The sequence below is a fragment of the Anolis carolinensis genome, chromosome 1 (genome assembly GCF_035594765.1).
Source record: "Anolis carolinensis isolate JA03-04 chromosome 1, rAnoCar3.1.pri, whole genome shotgun sequence".
NCBI classification, from domain to species: Eukaryota; Metazoa; Chordata; class Lepidosauria; order Squamata; family Dactyloidae; genus Anolis; species Anolis carolinensis.
Genome location: NC_085841.1, coordinates 211,936,412 through 211,956,947, shown reverse-complemented (window position 1 = coordinate 211,956,947; position 20,536 = coordinate 211,936,412). Strand labels below are relative to the sequence as shown.

Genomic DNA, 20,536 nt, shown 5'->3' with positions numbered 1-20,536 from the left:
ATTTTAGGTTGGTGGCAGCTACCATTTTAAAAGAAAATCTAAAATCAAATGGTATATTCTTGCCTCTCACATACGTGTGCTTGCGTGTGAGCGTGAGTAAAGTGGAGAGGTGTTTGTTATATTTGGTGTCAGCACCTTCTCTATATTGGTGGCAGCGGTGGGATTATAAAAGATTCCCCCCTGCTTGAAGTAGCCTCTCCGCTCTTTCTATTATACCATGGTTCAATGCTATGGAATCTTGAGAGTTGTAGTTTTCTGAGGCACCAGCACTATTTGTCAGAGAAGACTAAAGACTTTGTAAAACTACAACTCCCGTGTTTTCATAGCATTGAGCCATGGCAGTTAAATTGGTGTCAAACAGCATTCATTCTACAGATGCCCCCTAAATCTGGATCAAAGCAATATCCAAAGCAATATCTTCTTTCTTGCATATCATAAAGAAGGGGATGTGGCACTCTGAAAAAGTTTAGGGGGTTGAATTGGGACACCAGGAGTTCCCACTCAAGCCACTGAAAATTCTTCTGACATCATAACTCTTGATAACTGAATTTGGTGGCTTTTTGTCCACTAACTCCTCAGAAAACCAATTGACATGGTAAGAATAACTTATAATGTTGCAACCCAGAAACTGTCTATATCTGTCTGAAAGTCCTCCTTCAGGGAATCTTAAGTACTTGCTCAAAATTAAGCCTATAAGCGATCCCATCAGGAGCTATGATTAAGTTAAAGCTTATGTTTGACTGCTTTGTTGGATTATTACAGGATGAACCTTCCAGGCTCAAAATTTAAGCCTTTTATTCAGTGAGGCCAGAAGCTGGGGCGGGGGAGGCAAAGGCTGGAAGAAAAATCTGGTATAACTTGTTACTGCTGCAGTTCATAGCTTTCTACTTTTTTTGGTGTATCATGAATATAATATTACTTTAGCAATGTGGGGCAGGTTGAAACTAGGTTCCAGACCACGGAGATGTAAAAAGATCACATTTGTACTGATTTGCTATTGATTTCCATACTTCTCTGGGATGCTTTTAAACTTTTGTTCTTTTTACAGGGACCTCAAGGACCACAAGGTATTCAAGGAGAAAGAGGCTCACTAGGTGAAGGGCTTCCAGGACCAAAAGTAGGACACTTTAAAAAGTCATTGTATTTAAATGAATGCTTTTTTGCCATAAATATAATATGTGCCGTTGTTTATTCTGAATAACCAAAATATACAAAGATATGAGTTGCACCCAGTCATGTTAATTACAAAGGATCCTTTATTCTATCAAAGCCTTCTACAGTGGCATCATTAGTAGAGTGCAGAGAGTGCAAACCCCTCTGAGTGATACCAACAGAACGATAACACCAAAATGACTGTGTATAAAAGGTTTGTGCAGTGTTTCAGCAGAAATTGATTAGTTTATATGAAAATATATCCCTATAGCAGTAGTTCCCAACCTGTGGTCCGTGGACCACCAGTGGTCCCCAAAAACTAAAATATGGTCCGCGGACTCACCGTTACTACACCATTGCAGTGAGAACAACTGGTCTCACGAAACTCTCATATAGTGCTGAGGCAATGGAGATGTCGGGAGGGGAGAGGCTAACTAAAGGTACCGTGTTTCCCCGAAAATAAGACAGTGTCTTATATTAATTTTTGCTCCCAAAGATGCACTAGGTCTTATTTTCTGGGGATGTCTTACTTTTCCATGAAGAATTCACATTTATTGTGGAACAAAAAAATGGACATTTATTATATACTGTACAGTAGTTGTCATCACAAACCAGCATAACCAATCCTATCAAGAATTTGTTGTTACTACCATTATTTCCATGTACAACACTCTATGGTACGGACATTTACTGATCCTGCATGCTCTGGTGTTCTGTTTGGCGGGCATGCTTCCAAACAAAAACTTTGCTAGGTCTTACTTTCGGGGGAGGCCTTATATTTAGCAATTCAGCAAAACCTCTACTAGGTCTTATTTTCTGGGGATGTCTTATTTTAGGGGAAACAGGGTATGAACTACAAGCCTCCTGACTGTTGCTTCTCCTCCTCCCGCCCCTCAGCGGAGCTGTTCCATGCTGTTCTCCCTTCACCCGGGGCTTGGACCCAGGAAAGCGCGAGGCATGCCGCTGCTTAGCAACATGCCTCGCGTTTCTCTAAAGGCCCAAGCACCGAGCAGATGCAAAAGTTTCCTCCCTCCACTCGGTGCTTGGTCCCAGGGAAGTAGGCCATGATCGCGGGCTGCTTCCTCTGGCCTCTCCCTCTCCTCTCGAAAGAAGGAGCGGGAAGAGGGAAGCACCCCGCCTCTTCCTCCTCTAGCACGAAGGAGCTCCTTCTTGCGAAAGGAGAGGGAGAGGCCAGAAGAAGTGGCCCGTGGCGCTCATGGGCTCCTTCCAAGGGGTGAGGGCTTCTTTGGGAGGGGGAGGAGGGGGGCCTGGCGGCCCCTCGGATAATCCAGCGGATTGGTTTACCGGAGCTTGGTTTACCGAGGTTTTACTGTATTTGAGATTAAAGTCTGTATTTGAGATTAAAGTCACAAGAGCTCTTTTCCATATCCAGCTTGACAACCCCATCGTTTAGTCTTTTTAAGCTACACCTAGTGCTGGATGGTAGGTTGAAGCCTACGTTCATGTACATACAAGTAGATTCATGTGTGTTGTGTTCACGTAGATTGAAACCTGTGTTTATATGCATATATGTGGATTGTGTTCATGTGGCTTGAAGCTTGTGTTCATGAGATACATATAATAATAATATAATAATAAATATTTGTGTCCTGCTTTTCTCCCTAAACGGGAACCAAAGCAGCTCACAACATTATAAAAACAATCCAAGTTCAACATACAAATATAACAAAACCTATACAACCAATTTTACAATAAGGAATAAATACAGTAGAGTCTCGCTTATCCAACATTCTGGATTATCCAATGCATTTTTGTAATCAATGTTTTCAATATATCATGATATTTTGGTGTGAAATTTGTAAATACAGTAATTACTATGTAGCATTACTGTGTATTGAACAACTTTTTCTGCCAGATTTGTTGTATAACATGATGTTTTGGTGCTTAATTTGTAAAATCATAACCTAATTTGATGTTTAAGGCTTCTCCTTAATCTCTCCTTATTAGCCAACATATTCACTTATCCAACGTTCTGCCGGCCCGTTTATGTTGGATAAGTGAGACTCTACTGTAAAACACATTTAAAAACATATAAGGTGATCATTCTGCACATTTTTCACTTGTGCCTCCACAGAAAAGATTTGGCCTCCTGCTGTCTTCATTATACATTGGAACAACTTTTTTGCATAAAGATTAAAAAGTGAATTGAAATGTAGTCACACACAAAAAAAATCCTTGGAGACATGAAGCAATTCCATCCCAGTGAACATGAAGCCAAAACTTCACATCAGCTTAGTAAAGCTAAAGAGACATTAACAAACTGAAACTACAAAGGAAGTTTAAACAAGCAGAATGAATGTAAGGAAACAACTTGGAATTCGGCCAGGTCTCTGCTTTTAAGAGAACTCCATCCTCCAGGAAATAGAAAAAGAAACAAAGATCAATCGTTTGTGTATACTTTTACCTAGTGAATTGTGTTCAGTTATAATGTTATGTTTTCCATTTTTAAAGAAGGGAATTAAAGTAAAAAGAAAGCAAATAATTGATTTCTTTAAGACAAAATTATACTATTGTAAATGTGAAGCTCCAAAAGCATTTAGGAAGAGTAAGGGTAAAGAATTTGACTACTAGTCAATTGTAGAACCTGATCAAACAATGGACAGTGCATGTGAGAAAAAGAATTTCCTTGTCAAATCAGAAAGTATTTAGCAAAATATTAGGGATAACATTCCCCAATAGCTTATCCCTACTATCTTCTCAGACCCTCAAGGCGAGGTATTTCGGGGGAGAGCTGTGTCTTGAGAAGTGATTGTATTCTTCTTTTCCTATATTCACTATGCTACTGCTGCTCAGTCGTTTAGTCGTTTCCGACTCTTCGTGACCTCATGGACCAGTCCACGCCATCACCGCCCCCAGTTCCTTCAAGCCAGTCACTTCAAGGATACTATCCATCCATCTTGCCCTTGGTCGGCCTCTCTTCCTTTTTCCTTCCATTTTCCCCAGCATCGTGATCTTTTCCAAGCTTTCCTGTCTCCTCATGATGTGGCCAAAATACTTCAGCTTTGCCTCTAATATCCTTCCCTCCAGTGAGCAGCCAGGCATTATTTCCTGGAGGATGGACTGGTTGGATCTTCTTGCGGTCCGAGGCACTCTCAGGATTTTCCTCCAGCACCAGAGTTCAAAAGCGTCTATCTTCCTTCGCTCAGCCTTCCTTATGGTCCAGCTCTCGCATCCATAGGTTACTACGGGGAATACTATTGCTTTGACTATGCGGACCTTCATTGCCAGTGTGATGTCTCTGCTCTTCACTATTTTGTCAAGGTTGGCCATTGCTCTCCTCCCAAGAAGTCAACGTCTTCTGATATCCTGGCTGCAGTCTGCATCTGGAGTGATCTTCACGCCTAGAACTATAAAGTCTGTCACTGCCTCCACATTTTCTCCTTCTATAGGTATAGTTGCCATGATCTTGGTTTTCTTGAAGTTTAACTGCAACCCAGCTTTTGCACTTTCTTCTTTCACCTTGGTGATAAGGCTCCTCAGCTCCTCCTCACTTTTGGCCATCAGAGTGGTATCATCTGCATACCTAAGGTTGCTACTGTTTCTTCCAGCAATTTTAACTCCGGCCTTGGATTCCTCAAGCCCCGCATGTCGCATGATGTGTTCTGCGTACAAGTTGAATAGGGAGGGTGAAAGTATGCAGTCCTGCCACACTCCTTTCCCAATCTTGAACCAGTCTGTTGTTCCGTGATCTGTTCTTAGTGTGGCTACTTGGCCTTTATACAGATTTCTCAGGAGACAGACAAGGTGACTTGGTATCCCCATACCACCAAGGACATGCCATAGTTTATTATGATCCACACAGTCGAAGGCTTTAGAATAGTCAATAAAACAGAAGTAGATGTTTTTCTGAAACTCCCTGGCTTCCTCCATTATCCAGCGGATATTGGCAATTTGGTTTCTTGTTCCTCTGCCTTTCCTGAACCCAGCTTGGACATCTGGCAACTCTCGCTCCATGTATTGCTGAAGTCTAACTTGCAGGATCTTGAGCATTACCTTACAGGGCTTGATTTTTAAAATTTGAACGGCATACTCAATGCAACTATGGTTGATGCTTATGGTACCACAAGTCCACTGTTAAAAACCGTAGCAAAATGTCTGCCCAGTGCAAGAAATGTGAACTCCTGGACTGAATGGTGCTTGCTAGATCGACAGCGAATATATAATTCATCAATTTTGATTAGGATTGAGATTTGGTGCCTGTCAGAACCCAGGCACATGTTAGCATCACAACATTGTGTGCCACCTTGTCAACTTATGCATCACACAGAAGAACATATAGATTCATGTATAGGTAACATCTATTATGTGACATGCATTGACTCTTTTCTAAACAATGGAAAATTCAGGTGTGGTTCACATTGAAGATAAGGGGAAATGTTTTACTGATTCTTTTGTGAATGGTGTTGGCACTAATTTGAATTTCATCCAGTGTGTGGGGTGGGATAATTTCAGCCTTTGGTATGCTTAGTATTTTGAATCATTTGATTACATTATGAGCAGTTTAGTCTGTTTGAAGTGAACCGAATCCAAGATTATAGTGAACAATCGCATTTTCTAATGACGATGTAAATGTATTTCTCTCTACAGGGAGATCGGGGCTTTGATGGTCCCAAGGGACCCCGGGGCCAACCAGGCATTGGCATCAAGGGTGAAAAGGTGAGCAGTAAATATGTCAGTGGATTTAGAAGATCCAAAGAAACTGAAATGCCCTGTGACTGATACTAATCACAAAGGGTGTAATGAAGCAAAATAAAGAGTTTGCTTCCCCAATGGACATTGAACAATACTGTAGTTTCTGGATAGATTGATGCCCAATAAACTTCCCAAAGGCTCTTTTAACTTCCCTTCATAGTAAAGTGTGAGATTAAATGAGAGGTGGTTGATTCTGTGGGAAAGTTAAGTTCGGGAACGGAATAACAGCGACTGTACATGTCCCTCAGTGCAGCAAAGACAGCATTTATACGAAGCTTGCTATTTAAATGTAACAGGAAATATAGAATTGGTTTGTCAGCTCATCTGTATTGAGCTGACTACATTGGCTTCAAAGAAGCTGTATCGAATTGTACTGAATGAGGACTCCCGTAATTTATGAGAAAGGCTTCAAAATTATATGTGCAGTAGTAACCAATCAAACTTTGTTTGTCAGGGTGAAATTGGTCCGCCTGGTCTGCCTGGGCCTATTGGATTACCTGGGGTTGGGATTCAAGGGGAAAAGGTGAGTGCATGCTTTAAGAAAACTACTTATCCCACATTAAAATAATTTCTCCTGCAGGATTAATATTCTTTTATGTTTCCCAGGGAGTAGAAGGCCCAAAAGGACCACCAGGGCCAAGAGGACCAACAGGACAAGGGGTACCTGGACCAAAAGTGAGCCAATGTAACCAGAAACAGAACTACAATTTGTTTGTGTTTAATATCAAAGCCAATTTGCAAAAAAATGTCCATTTGTTGTGATGTTCTAAAGCAGGAGTGGGCATAGTGACCCCCACCCTTCCCACCATTGCCACCTCTTCTCTCCCAATCTAAATAAAAGCAATTAAGGAAAAATTGGGTTTTTTCTAAATAAAATGGGGACCCTTATACAGTAGAGTCTCACTTATCCAACCCAACGTTTTGGATTATCCAATGCATTTTTGTAGTCAATGTTTTCAATACATCGTGATATTTTGGTGCTAAATTCGTAAATACAGTAATCACTACATAGCATTACTGTGTATTGAACTACTTTTTCTGTCAAATTTGTTGTATAACATGATGTTTTGGTGCTTAATTTGTAAAATCATAACCTAATTTAATGTAATAGGCTTTTCCTTAATCTCTCCTTATTATCCAACATATTTGCTTATCCAACGTTCTGCCGGCCCGTTTACGTTGGATAAGCGAGACTCTACTGTACTGGTATGTTGCCATATTCAAGCCACGATTCAAGCTTGTCCATTTGCTATTTGTGCACTGTCAAAGGGTGATCAAGGCTTGCCTGGTGAGACTGGAGCCCCTGGAGAAAGAGGTCTCGGAGAACCTGGTGCAAAGGTAAGGTCTAATTCTAATGATAGGAGTATAGACCTATATTCTAAATAAAGTTTGAAATCATTGCGGGTAATAGCCATAATTCAGACATATACACAAACAGCAATGGGCTATTTGAGAGGCACTGTGTTATAGCATCTAAAAGGTGGTGCATCTACTGTCATTTTAGAAGGCACTGGAGGTCCCGAATTCAGGAGCCTCCGTCACCCTCCTCCAGCTAGAAGGTCAAATCAATTCTCAACTACCCTCTTCAACATACATGAGGCTTTTAGAAGAAATTTACTCTGACGCCAGTTTTTCAATCTGGTGCTGGGACTCTCCATTAACTGTCCCCTAAATATTTACTGACTGCACCTATAATGACTGATGTTAATGAATGACTGTTTAAGATACTAGACAATCAAGAGCAGTTTTCTCCTTTGGTATCCTCCTGATTTCACTCTCCATCTGCTGCTGCTCAGTCGTTTAGTCGTCTCCGACTTTTCGTGGCCTCATGGACCAGTCCACGCCAGAGCTGCCTGTCGGCCGTCACTGCCCCCAGTTCCTTCAAGGTCAAGCCAGTCACTTCAAGGATACCGTCAATCCATCTTGCCCTTGGTCGGCCTCTCTTCCTTTTTCCTTCCATTTTCCCCAGCATCGTGATCTTTTCCAAGCTTTCCTGTCTTCTCATTATGTGGCCAAAGTACTTCATCTTTGCCTCTAATATCCTTCCCTCCAGTGAGCAGCCGGGCATTATTTCCTGGAGGATGGACTGGTTGGATCTTCTTGTGGTCCAAGGCACTCTCAGGATTTTCCTTCAGCACCAGAGTTCAAAAGCGTCTATCTTCCTTTGTTCAGCCTTCCTTATGGTCCAGCTCTCACAACCATAGGTTACTACGGGGAATACTATTGCTTTGACTATGTGGACCTTCGTTGCCAGTGTGATGTCTCTGCTCTTCACTATTTTATCAAGGTTGGCCATTGCTCTCCTCCCAAGCAGTAAACGTCTTCTGATTTTCTGGCTGCAGTCTGCATCTGCAGTGATCTTTGCGCCTAGAAATATAAAGTCTGTCACTGCCTCCACGTTTTCTCCCTCTATTTGCCAGTTATCAATAGGTGTAGTTGCCATGATCTTAGTTTTCTTGATGTTTAACTGCAACCCAGCTTTTGCACTTTCTTCTTTCACCTTGGTGATAAGGATCCTCAGCTCCTCCTCGCTTTCAGCCATCAGAGTGGTATCATCTGCATGCCTAAGGTTGTTAATGTTTCTTCCAGCAATTTTAACTCCAGCCTTGGATTCCTCAAGCCCCGCACGTCGCATGATGTGTTCTGCGTACAAGTTGAATAGGGAGGGTGAAAGTATGCAGCCCTGCCGTACTCCTTTCCCAATCTTGAACCAGTCTGTTCTTCCATGGTCTGTTCTTACTGTGGCTATTTGGTCTCTATACAGATTTCTCAGGAGACTCTCCATCAGCTCCTCCTAACATGGCAATGGTGTGATGTCCACGTTAGACATATATTCCAGTTTAAAGCAGATAATCTGGGATTGGATCCTGGGATAAAGGGCAATGTGGAAAGGACCCTGAGTCTTGGGGGAAGAGCCAGAATGGGAACTGGTTGTTAATGACACCACTGTGATTAAGGCCGATACCTAGATACTACTGTGTGGATAGCAAGATGCTATTTGATATCAGACTGTTTATATGTGGTCAGTATCAGGTGGAGACACACTGTTCACTATGCAGTAATCTATCCCTTGTACAAGTGATCCAAGAGGGCAATTTTGAAACCCTTATTGTCTCCTAGGACTAAGGATTCCATAAAATCAATTTCTTTTGAGCAATACCACTCCTATGTGACATCCAAAGTGGATCTTTTTGCTTTGGCTGCAAAAGAGAAAGAATGAAAACATGCTACAAATTGTCTTAGAGACTCAGTGCATTAATCTGTGATTGTTTCTGGTAATTTTGAAACTATTTATATTTTATTATATTCTTGTAAGTAGTGTATGCCTGAATGCAGCTAGTCACTTACACTGTTTTATGTAGCTATGCAGTGATTCCCAGCCCAACCCCGCATCTCCTTCCTCACTTATTGAGCAATAGTCATTGCAGTCCACAGCTGTCCATTCCTTAATGCTTGGAAAATAGCTGACTGACATTCCCACCTCCTCTTGTAAGTGATCTCTGTTGCAACAGGCGGAAACAGGACCTCATTTGCAATTCCAGCTTCTATCAGCAATCTCTCACCTTAGAGGTGCTGGAAACATCAGTCAGCTGCTTCCCAAGCAACAGAATGAACAGATCCTGCCGATTGCAGCAGATGTTCCTTAGTAAGTGAGAACTAAAAGATTTTCAAGGTTCAAAAATCCTTTGACCTATCTGTTACTATCAGTAATTGGATTTTGTTTATTTTGTATATTGTGTTCCCTTTTGTATATTTTAATTTTTTTGTCTTGGATTTGGGCTAGTAAAAACAAATTCATAATTGAATAGATATCTTTCCCCTTTTATATTAGGGCGAACCAGGTTCTTCAGGACTGGCAGGATTGCCCGGCCTTCCAGGAGAAGATGGAGCCCCTGGACAAAAGGTTTACTTTCTTACCATTAAAAAAATTGAAGAGTTTAAATTGATAGAATGATATCCTCGATATTTTAAACAATGAGGTAAATCTGGGCCATATTCATCTGCAGCCAAAAATTAAATTTGTGTGTTGTGATGAGCTAACCACACAAAATAACATAGACGTGTGGCTGTAATTGGAGACGAAAGAGTCCAAACTGGGGTAGGGAAGAGCTCTGTCTTGAATGCTTCATTGGGTTGGTTCTAAAGAAATCAATCACCCAATGTAATATCCAAACTTTGAAGAAGCCATTCTGTTTGGAATGAGTTTGTTTTGGTTTCTACGTTTTATAGAGTTAGTCATTTTATGCCCCCATGATAGAAGGAATACAGACTCAAGTAACTAAGTAAATAATTAATTGCATACATGTTTTGATACACTTAAATGTCTGTGTTCTTTCTGTGTGTACACATGCTTCTATATAAAATGCTGTGGCAAATAAAATTGTCATTATATGTATAATTTTCCATGAGCTTTCATTGACTGCAGCTTACTTGTCTTGGATAATATGAATTTCTCTTATAGTCTGAAGAACCCCCTTTCCTTTTTGTACAGTATACTGTCATAAACCCAACCCTTTCTTTCTATTTCAGGGAGAACCAGGTTTACCTGGGCTCCGTGGTCCAGAAGGAGCACCAGGAATAGGAATACAGGGTGAAAAGGCAAGGAATACATTTGTTAATTCATTATAAGGTTCTTGAGCAAAAAATAAAGCCTAATTATACCTTGTTATTGCTGTGAGCAACATCTTAGAAAATGGTTTTCCCAAACACCTGGAAAATGGTGATGGGCTTACCACAGCAGGCTAAACCGCTGTGCTGCAGAATAATCCTGCTGATTGAAAGGTCAGAAGTTCAAGCCCGGGTCGAGGTGAGCTCCCGCCATTAGCCCCAGCTCACCTGCCCACCTGGAGCCTCCGGTGGCCTAGGGGATAAAGGCCTCGTGACTTGAAGGTTGGGTTGCTGATCTGAAAGCTGCCAGGTTCGAATCCCACCCAGGGAGAGTGCGGATGAGCTCCCTCTATCAGCTCCAGCTCCATGTGGGGACATGAGAGAAGCCTCCCACAAGGATGGTAAAACATCAAAAACATCCGGGCGTCCCCTGGGCAACGTCCTTGCAGATGGCCAATTCTCTCACTCAAGAAGCAACTCCGGTTGCTCCTGACATGAAAAAAAAAACCTGCCCACCTAGCAGATCAAAAGCAGAAATGTGAGTAGATAAATAGGTACTGCTTTTAGCGAGGAGGTAATAAAGGCGCCCATAAAGACATTGATCGGAGGAGAAGCTCCTTGGCATGAAAGATGAAGTGACAGCACCCACCCACCCCACCACAGCCTCCAAGATGCCAGAGATAACCTCTGCTTGTGTTGTCTATCCTTGTTTATTGTATAATCAGCATTGAATGTTTGCTGTATGTGTGTTCTGTAAGCCGCTCTGAGTCCTCTTCGGGGTGAGAAGGGCGAGGTATAAATACTGTAAATAAATAATAAATAAATGTTTTGAGGTTTATTTTTTTCCAAGGAAAGAAAGAGCAGGCAATAACTGTATGTGTAGAGGTTGAATCAGCCCAATTTAAAAAAAATATTACTGGGGTCATAATGTTTCTGAGCTGCTGAACTTGCAGACCAAAAGGTGCCAGGTTCAAATCCCGGGAGCAGAGTGAGCACCCGCTGTTAACTCCAGCTTCTGCCAACCTAGCAGTTCGAAAACATGCCAATGTGAGTAGATCAATAGGTACCGCTCCGGCGGGAAGGTAATGGCACTCCATGCAGTCATGCCAGCCACATGACCTTGGCGGTGTCTACGGACAATGCCGGCTCTTTGGCTTAGAAATGGAGATGAGCACCAACCCCCAGAGTCAGACATGACTGGACTTAACGTCAGGGGAAACCTTTACCTTTTAATGTTTCATTACATTTTTAAAAAATTGAATTTGAGAGAAGCCAATTTCCTTTTTGCATTATGATCCCAACTGAAAGCCGCTTTCAGCTTCAGATTTCTGGCACTCATGCAGTAGAACTTTCCCCTGTTAGATGCATTTTTCTACAGACACACACACCCCTATCTAAACCAGGGGGGTCTGTCAACCCTCTCTCTATTGTAGAACTTAAGAGGTACAAAATGGAGAAATAGAACCACCCCCTCTCCTTTCTACTGATCAAAACAAGGCACTACCTGTTAGTAAATGTTCTGATGAACATATGGATCTCAGAATTACCCTAGCGTTGGGCTAACAAGCATTTTTATCTTTTTCCACCACAAAGTTAAAATGATTTTTGGATTAACTCTAAAGTAAAATAAAATAAATCTTTTTTTCTAGGGTGATCAAGGCCAAAGAGGTATACGTGGGTTATCGGGACCAACTGGAATACTTGGACCAGCAGGAGCTAAGGTATTGCTCTTCTATTATTGCTTTTTACTACCATCTCTGGCACAGTTGGATAAACTTGTTATAGGAAAACTAGGCAAAGTGTTTATCACACATTTTACTGTTGTTTATTTATTCATTTTCATCTCATTGCAAACAGTAGTAATATTCTAGTATGATTCTAATTAAGATTACAGGAATCAAAGAGTTCCCTCCCCTCCCAAGACCCTAAGACAGGAATGGGGCTTGATATTTCCCTAAGACTGTACTGGAGCCCCTCCAAAATTGGAGTAGCCATACTCCTATGCCATTGAGTCTCTGCAGAAATTGTCAATTAGAATTGCAATGATGAAACACTAATAAATATTAAGACTGTTTTTCTAGTTGAGTCTACCCAGGAACAAGAAGGGCTGCTTGCAATGTCAGGCAATGTATTAAACTTTATTTTATTGATCAATAGTTCAGATGCAATGGAAAATTATTTTTTATCAGTTAACATTTGTAGTGCATTAGTTTTTTTCTCTCTAGCCCCATAAAATACTCACAATAAATACATGTAGCCATATTTTAAGAAATGCATCTCAATCAACAGATAAAAGCAATATATAATAATAATAATGAGCACGCAAAGATACTGTGGGACTTCCGAATCCAGACTGACAAAGTTCTGGAACACAACACACCAGACATCACAGTTGTGGAAAGGAAAAAGGATCATTGATGTCGCCATCCCAGGTGACAGTCGCATTGACAAAAAATAACAGGAAAAACTCAGTCACTATCAGGACCTCAAGATTGAACTTCAGAGACTCTGGCAGAAACCAGTGCAGGTGGTCCCGGTGGTGATGGGCACATTGGGTGCCATGCTAAAAGATCTCAGCCGGCATTTGGAAACAATAAACATTCACAAAATTACGATCTGTCAACTACAAAAGGCCACCCTACTGGGATCTACACGCATCATCTGAAAATACATCACACAGTCCTAGACACTTGGGAAGTGTTCGATTTGTGATTTTGTGAAATGAAATCCAGCATATCTATCTTGTTTGCTGTGTCATAAAATAAAATAATGATTATAATACAGCAGAGTCTCTCTTATCCAACATAAACGGGCCGGCAGAATGTTGGATAAGCGAAAATGTTGGATAATAAGGAGGGATCAAGGAAAAGCCTATCAAACATCAAATTACATTATGATTTTACAAATTAAGTACCAAAACATCCTATTTTACAACAAATCGACAGAAAAAGCAGTTCAATACATGGTAATTTTATGTAGTAATTACTGTATTTACGAATTTAGCACCAAAACATTGCAATGTATTGAAAACATTGACTACAAAAACACTGGCTACTAACAAATTGACTACAAGTAAAGATAGAATTGCATAAAATGAACTTACAGTAATAACATCGTTGAAAATTAAATCAGTAAAAAATTCAGTCCTTGCTGTCTAGAGAAACAGTTGTGGATCTGGGTGGGAGGCAGAATGCGTTGGATAATCCAGAATGTTGGATAAGCGAATGTTGGATAAGTGAAACTCTACTGTATTTTTAAAAAATCCACAGGTGCAGAAAGCCAGTTATTTTGAAAGTGAGCTACTTACGCATACTTTTGATGTTACAGTAGAGTCTCACTTATCCAACATAAACGGGCCAGCAGAACATTGGATAAGAGAATATGTTGGATAATAAGGAGGCATTAAGGAAAAGCCTATTAAACATCAAATTAGGTTATGATTTTACAAATTAAGCACCAAAACATCATGTTATACAACAAATTTGACAGAAAAAGTAGTTCAATATTCAGTAAAGCTAAGTAGTAATTACTGTATTTATGAATTTAGCACCAAAATATCACTATGTAACGTTGACTACAAAAATGGGTTGGATAATCCAGAACGTTGGATAAGAGAGTGTTGGATAAGTGAGACTCTACTGTATGTATTTTTAGTCATAGTGAAACCCCAGATCTTCCTGTATCTTGAAAACACATGCATCCTTTCTTGAAAACGTTTGGACATTTGAAAATACCTGATTCTGTTATTTTAATCCATTGCTTTGCTTCTTGTGACAGGGTGAACCTGGTGTTCCAGGCCGCCTCGGAATGCCAGGTCTACCAGGACGAGCCATTACGGGACCAAAGGTGAACAGTTGTATTTCACTTGCTTTTGTTAATGTGGGATTTGTGTATTGATAGTGTTTAAATGCAATTTGTGTCTTGGTTTGTATTGCATACTGATTGCATCATCCAGAGTGTAACATAGTCTGGAAAGAGTTAATTGCTGAGAAGCAGTGTTGACCTTGATGTGTGGCTGGAACTGGGGAGTGTCCAGACACAAGTGTGTGTGCATTGCTGACTGCATCAGATCTGATCAATTCTGTTCTGCTGTCTGCTGAGAAGTCAATTCCTGTGTCTTTTGTCTGCAAGTCTGTTTGTCTTGTACAGTAAAACTTGTATATAGTTTTACCAACGTCTCTGATGTCTCTTCATTCTGATTCCATCCAACTACTGCTGCGCTGTGTAAATTATACTGACAGCTTTGTAATATTCCTTATATCAGTATGTTTTGTCTTTACTAGCCACTGTTTGTTATTAAGTATAATTACAGAAAACAATAATGTTTCAATAAAATTATTCTTTGCATGTCAAAAATTTATTTGGAACCTAGGCACTTAAACAATAATTAGGAAGGATGTTGTGACCATTTCTTCACACTCAGCACTTATGGGGCAAATAAGGCAAGACGGAACACTAAATGTGTCTGAAAAGGAGATATTGGATTGGAAAATAATTAGGGGAAATGTGAGAACTGTGCTTTTTTCACCAGCCGAGATCCGGAGGGCAGGGAAGTGGGATTGCAGTAGTCCTTAAGGATTCTTATCCCTTGACCAGATGACCCATCCTATAGACACATACATTTGAATGGTCACCTGAGGGTAGGTGACCAGGACAGAATAGGGATACTTGTAATGTACAAACTACTCCGCGACACTACAACTTCCCTAACTGAGCTAGCAAAATGAGATCTCAACAACAATACAATTCTTTATTGATTAGTCACTTTTGACCAGATCAAAACATGTAAAACATACAATACGTACATCTTGGTAACTCAATGTGAAACCTTTGCCCAGATTTTCTCAGATAAAGTTGCTTTGATCCACTCCAACCTTGGCGCCACTGTTTCTGCAGTCTCTGAGGATGTATGGAGAGCACCTGCTTGTCCGGTTTTGATGGATTCATTTCCATTTGTGCAACTCGAGGATGTGGACAAAATCCTTGGAGAGGTGAAAGTGACCACATGCATCCTAGACACCTGGCCTTCCTGGCTGATAAAGGAGGCCAGAGGGGGTTTGACTGAGTGGGTAACGGTGGTGGTTAATGCCTCCCTTCGAGAAGGCAAAATTCCAGCCAGCTTAACACAAGCTGTGATCAAACTGCTGTTGAAAAAACCATCACTGGACCCCACTAATTTGAGTAACTTTCCATCAGTGTCCAATCTCCTCTACTTGGCCAAAGTAATGGAATGTGTGGTTGCCTCACAGCTCCAGGGATTCTTGGTAGACACGGATTATCTAGATTCGGCACAGTCCAGCTTTAGACCGGGTCATGGAACTGAAACAGCCTTAGTCTCCTTAGTGGATGATCTCTGCAGAGAGCTCGATAACGGGGGGGGGGGGGGGGTGTCTCTGTTGGTTCTCCTGGACCTTTCAGCATAGCTCTATAGTAAACTTCCAGTAGAAGCTCACACTGGAGGACCTAGAGCAATGATGGACAACCTTTTGCGCTTGGTGTGTCAAAATTCACGAAAAAAAACTAGCATGACTTGGGTGGTGTGTCACTTAGAGAAAAGAACCATAATTTCGCAATATGTATAGTTTAAATAACAAAAATATATAATTGTAATATATAATTGTATTCAATAAATCAAAAACTATTTACTACCACTATTTCTATGTACAACAATCTATGGTACCTCTTGCAGTTTCCATGTTGATTTCTCTCTATTCTAGTTTCAATGTAGTCATGAATAATGAATAATATAATAATATAATGGTAATAATATGATAATATACTACAATAATAATAGAATAATAATAGATAATATACTACAATAATAATAGAAATATATATATATATATATATATATATATACACACACACACACACACACACACACACACACACACACACACAGTAGAGTCTCACTTATCCAAGCTAAACGGGCCAGCAGAATATAAGATAAGCGAATATATTGGATAACTAGCTTTGCCCGGCCATGCGTTGCTGTGGCTTATGGGAATCCTTTGTTGGCTAGGTGGAATAGCAGTGAATAGCCTTGCAGCCTCAAAGTCTGGCCGTTTTCTGGAGTAGCTGGAGCTTTTTGTTGTATGAACGTAGAGGCATGGGTGAGGGGTTGTGCTGCCAAGTTTGGTGTTTCTGGGATGTTTTGTTGTTTTGTCCTAGGCCGAAATTTCATTACCCTTTTATATATATAGATAAGGAGGGATTAAGGAAAAGCCTATTAAACATCAAATTGGGTTATGATTTTACAAATTAAGCAACAAAACTTCATGTTATACAACAAATTTGACAGAAAAAGTAGTTCAATACGCAGTAATGTTATGTTGTAATTACTGTATTTACGAATTTAGCACCAAAATATCATGATATATTGAAAACATTGACTACAAAAATGGCTTGGATTATCCAGAGGCTTGGATAAGCGAGGCTTGGATAAGTGAGATTCTACTGTCTGTATGTGTATATATATGTATATATGTGTAATGTGCATAATTCCTATGGAGTAAAGAACAAAAGCGCTGGATCAAATCACACCAAATTTGGCCACAAAAGACATTAGTCATCCAATCAATCTGCATGCAGCAGCATGTCAGCAAAAATGGCTAGCCGTGTCAGTGCTGACACACATGTCATAGGTTGGCCATCACTGACCTAGAGCTTTCTAGAGAGAACATTTGAAATCTACAAACCATTAAATCCACAAAAGTGAAACCTGCAAATGTGAAAAGTTGATTGTACTTACCGTATGTCTGTACTATTTGTTTCAAAGCAAATTATTTGTCATTATTTCACACTTAGGAGAACATCTTTCTTTCTTCCCTTCTGTCTCTCTTTCTTTCTACTCAAGGGTGATATCGGATTGCCTGGACCACCTGGCCCAATTGGGGAACAGGGCATAGGCATTCCAGGGCCTAAGGTAATAACCAATTGCTCAGGCAAGTACTTTTCACATGCCTAACCAACTATCATAGTGGAAAGTACATATATTTTCTTTTTGAAAAACCAAAGGGTGACCGTGGACAACCAGGACCACTGGGACCATTTGGACCTAAGGGAGATGGACATCCAGGCCCACCTGTAAGTATTCAAATACTTTTAAAATAATATTATTGTTTATAGTCCCTGAAGGATGGTGGTGATGTTGAAGATATCAGCAGACTCAAAGAATCTATAGAAAAGAGGAAATTTAGAGTGCATGGGATTTCAGTCTATCCATATATACCTTTCTCCTGACCCTATGCCTCTATAATGAGTTTATAAGTGGTCTCAAGGGTTCTCACTATTGCCTGTTCTCATTCCTCATTCTCTAAAAGTATAGAAGATAGCTCCAAGCCTGAAAATCCCATAGCTATTTTAACATGGTTTGAAACCTTTTTTTAAAACAAATTTTTATTTTTTAAAACACAATACATACATACCGTAGACATACAAAACATTTACAATTCCCACCACCAACACAAGGATTGTTTTCTTTTTACATATTAGTTTCTTTGTGAGATAATCTTTATATCTTTATCTTTATCCATTTTCATCCTACATACTATACTAGCTTTGCCCGGCCACGCGTTGCTGTGGCTTATGGGAATCCTTTGTTGGCCATGTGGAATAGCAGTAAATAGCCTTGCAGTCTCAAAGCCTGGCCGTTTTTTTGAATAGCTGGAGCTTTTTGTTGTATGAATGTAGAAGCATGGATGAGGGGTTGTGCTGCCACGTTTAGTGTTTCTGGGATGTGTAGTTTTGTTGTTTTGTCCTAGGCTGAAATTTCATTACCCTTTTTTATATATAGATAACAAACCCGTATTGGTCTTCTCCTATAATCTTTGGTAGAATAACTTCCAATCTATTTGCTATAATTTTCATGAATATCTTATAATCTTGGTTTGCTAAACTGATCGAACGATATGATTCTGGGAGCTCCGGTTGTCTATCTGGCTTCAGAACTGGAATAATTTCAGAAAGTTTCCATGTTTCCAGGACAATACCTCTCATATATACCTCATTAAACATTTCAGCCATATATGATACCAGCTCATGCATAAAGGTCTTATAAAATTCTGCTGTATATCCTTCTATACCAGGTGCCTTATATTGTTTCAGTCCTTTAATTACCTGAATTACTTCTTCCTGTGTTATTTCTTCATTTAGCATGTTTTTATCCTCCTCATTTCCTTTATTCCCAATTTTTATTTCTTCATTATTCACCTGTTCTTTTTGGTACAACTCCCTGTAAAAATCTCTCATGGTTTGAAACCTGATCATGGCTCGCAATTTCACAATGTGTGGATTTGGGGCCAAGATGCAAGAAGAATCTACTTTCAGTTGTTCCATTGGATATGTTTTATTGTAGTGGAGTATATCTTTCAGATCCCTCTCATCATCACTGCTGCCATCGCCATTCACAATGGTGTTATCAGTTAAACTGTTTCTCTCGATTGCTGCCACAAATTGCAAACTTAGAAGTAACGAATTACAGTTTATGTAGTTATCTTTAGCAGTTTCCTGCTTTTTACATTAAGAAGAAGGAACAAATTTCCATTTCTACCATCACATAGCAAGTAGGCGTGAAACTACACAGTTGGTGCAACATTTTCTAGTTATTTTTTTAAAGATGTGTTGGAGAATTTTACAATTTTGCAGACACACTTTTATCAATCCTAAAGTGATTTCTTAAGGACATAATATAAAATAATGAAAAAAAACAGTGACCAATGTAATATTGTTTTTACAATGACACTGTAATCAGTAATAGCAACAAATTAAATGTTAAATATTATGATGAATAGTGCTTAAGGTCATCCATTCGATTTCCCTGGAGAAGCAAATATTTGAACCCTAATCCCCAAAGTCATGGTCCAAAGCTCAAGTCACTACACCATGCTAGCTGTCTTGACAGGGATACAATTTTGAACACATAATGGGAAACATTGTGTTATCTTCAAACAATTAATACTTAAATTACTTTCCATAATTAGGGTCTTCCAGGTCTTCCAGGAGCTCCTGGGGAGCAAGGCCCTGAAGGGATTGGATTACCTGGACCAAAGGTACAAACTGGTAATTTTTTATTTAAAAGGTTATCAAATTATATCTTTTGAGCTAAACATATGGATGATTAGACTGCCATATAATAACTGAAGCCACATGAAGCCAGGTTTTATTTAATGTGCAATATGGGTATCCAATTTGGCAGGTATCACCAATCTTTCTTAACAGAAGAGCCACATATAAACATTAAATGTTTGAAACCTGAAAAAATGAATAAATATCACACACACTGTTATTGTTACATGCACATTTGTTACAAAAACTATAAGAAATTTTAAGAAATGCATGTAGATGATCATATTTATTCACCTTTAACAGTAATGTTAACATTGTTCGTTTGTATTAATTTCAATAACGACTAAGGATATAACAATATAAACATAAATTCTTTCAAATTCCTGATTGATGAATGATTGATGTTTTAACTATATTGGGTCTATTATGGAAATGAGTTGGGAAAATATGTAAACTTGCATATCATTAATATTTAATTAGACTTCCAAAAAATAAAAGAGGTAAAAACGTTTCCATTTTCATGTTCATATTTTTGCTTCTCATGTTTTGATTACATCATTAAAAGGTAAAAGGTAAAGGTAAAAGGTATGTTTTGATTACCTCATTATCATCATCAAATCACAAAATTTTCAGACACTTCTAAAAAAATTAAAGTGAAAAGAAACAACAAACGACAACATGTGCAACACAAGGAAACTCTACAGTGCCCAATATCCCACTAATTTCACTGCCAAGAATACAAACATACTTGCCACAATTACATGGTTACAAGCCATGCTCATTAGAACTACTGTGGTCAGCACATTGTACAATTACAGATTCCCCAATAAAATTATTTCATCCCTCACTTCAATCTAGGATTAAAATAGAATTTAAATACTTAAATATTCACCATGAACATTCACTATAAACATGTACTGTGAAAGTTCACTCTGAACATTAAACATACGTTAATCCACTGGACTTTATATCCAGTTATAACTCTTTGAAGAGAAAG

The 20,536-nt window shown here is 39.5% G+C and overlaps 1 protein-coding gene across 4 annotated transcripts in view; it reads left to right on the top strand.

Moving 5' to 3' along the window:
- LOC100558893 (collagen alpha-1(XXVIII) chain) overlaps positions 1-20,536 on the top strand; it is an 80,977-nt gene that overhangs the window by 41,159 nt on the left and 19,282 nt on the right. For all 4 annotated transcript variants that reach the window (XM_016996751.2, XM_062964730.1, XM_008119021.2 and 1 more), the window contains 12 exons: positions 1,049-1,117; positions 5,761-5,829; positions 6,320-6,388; positions 6,472-6,540; positions 7,135-7,203; positions 9,698-9,769; positions 10,396-10,464; positions 12,123-12,194; positions 14,251-14,319; positions 17,330-17,398; positions 17,491-17,559; positions 19,455-19,523. In XM_016996751.2, coding sequence (XP_016852240.2) covers positions 1,049-1,117; positions 5,761-5,829; positions 6,320-6,388; positions 6,472-6,540; positions 7,135-7,203; positions 9,698-9,769; positions 10,396-10,464; positions 12,123-12,194; positions 14,251-14,319; positions 17,330-17,398; positions 17,491-17,559; positions 19,455-19,523 — 834 coding nt within the window. The remainder of the gene's footprint in view (positions 1-1,048; positions 1,118-5,760; positions 5,830-6,319; positions 6,389-6,471; positions 6,541-7,134; positions 7,204-9,697; positions 9,770-10,395; positions 10,465-12,122; positions 12,195-14,250; positions 14,320-17,329; positions 17,399-17,490; positions 17,560-19,454; positions 19,524-20,536) is intronic.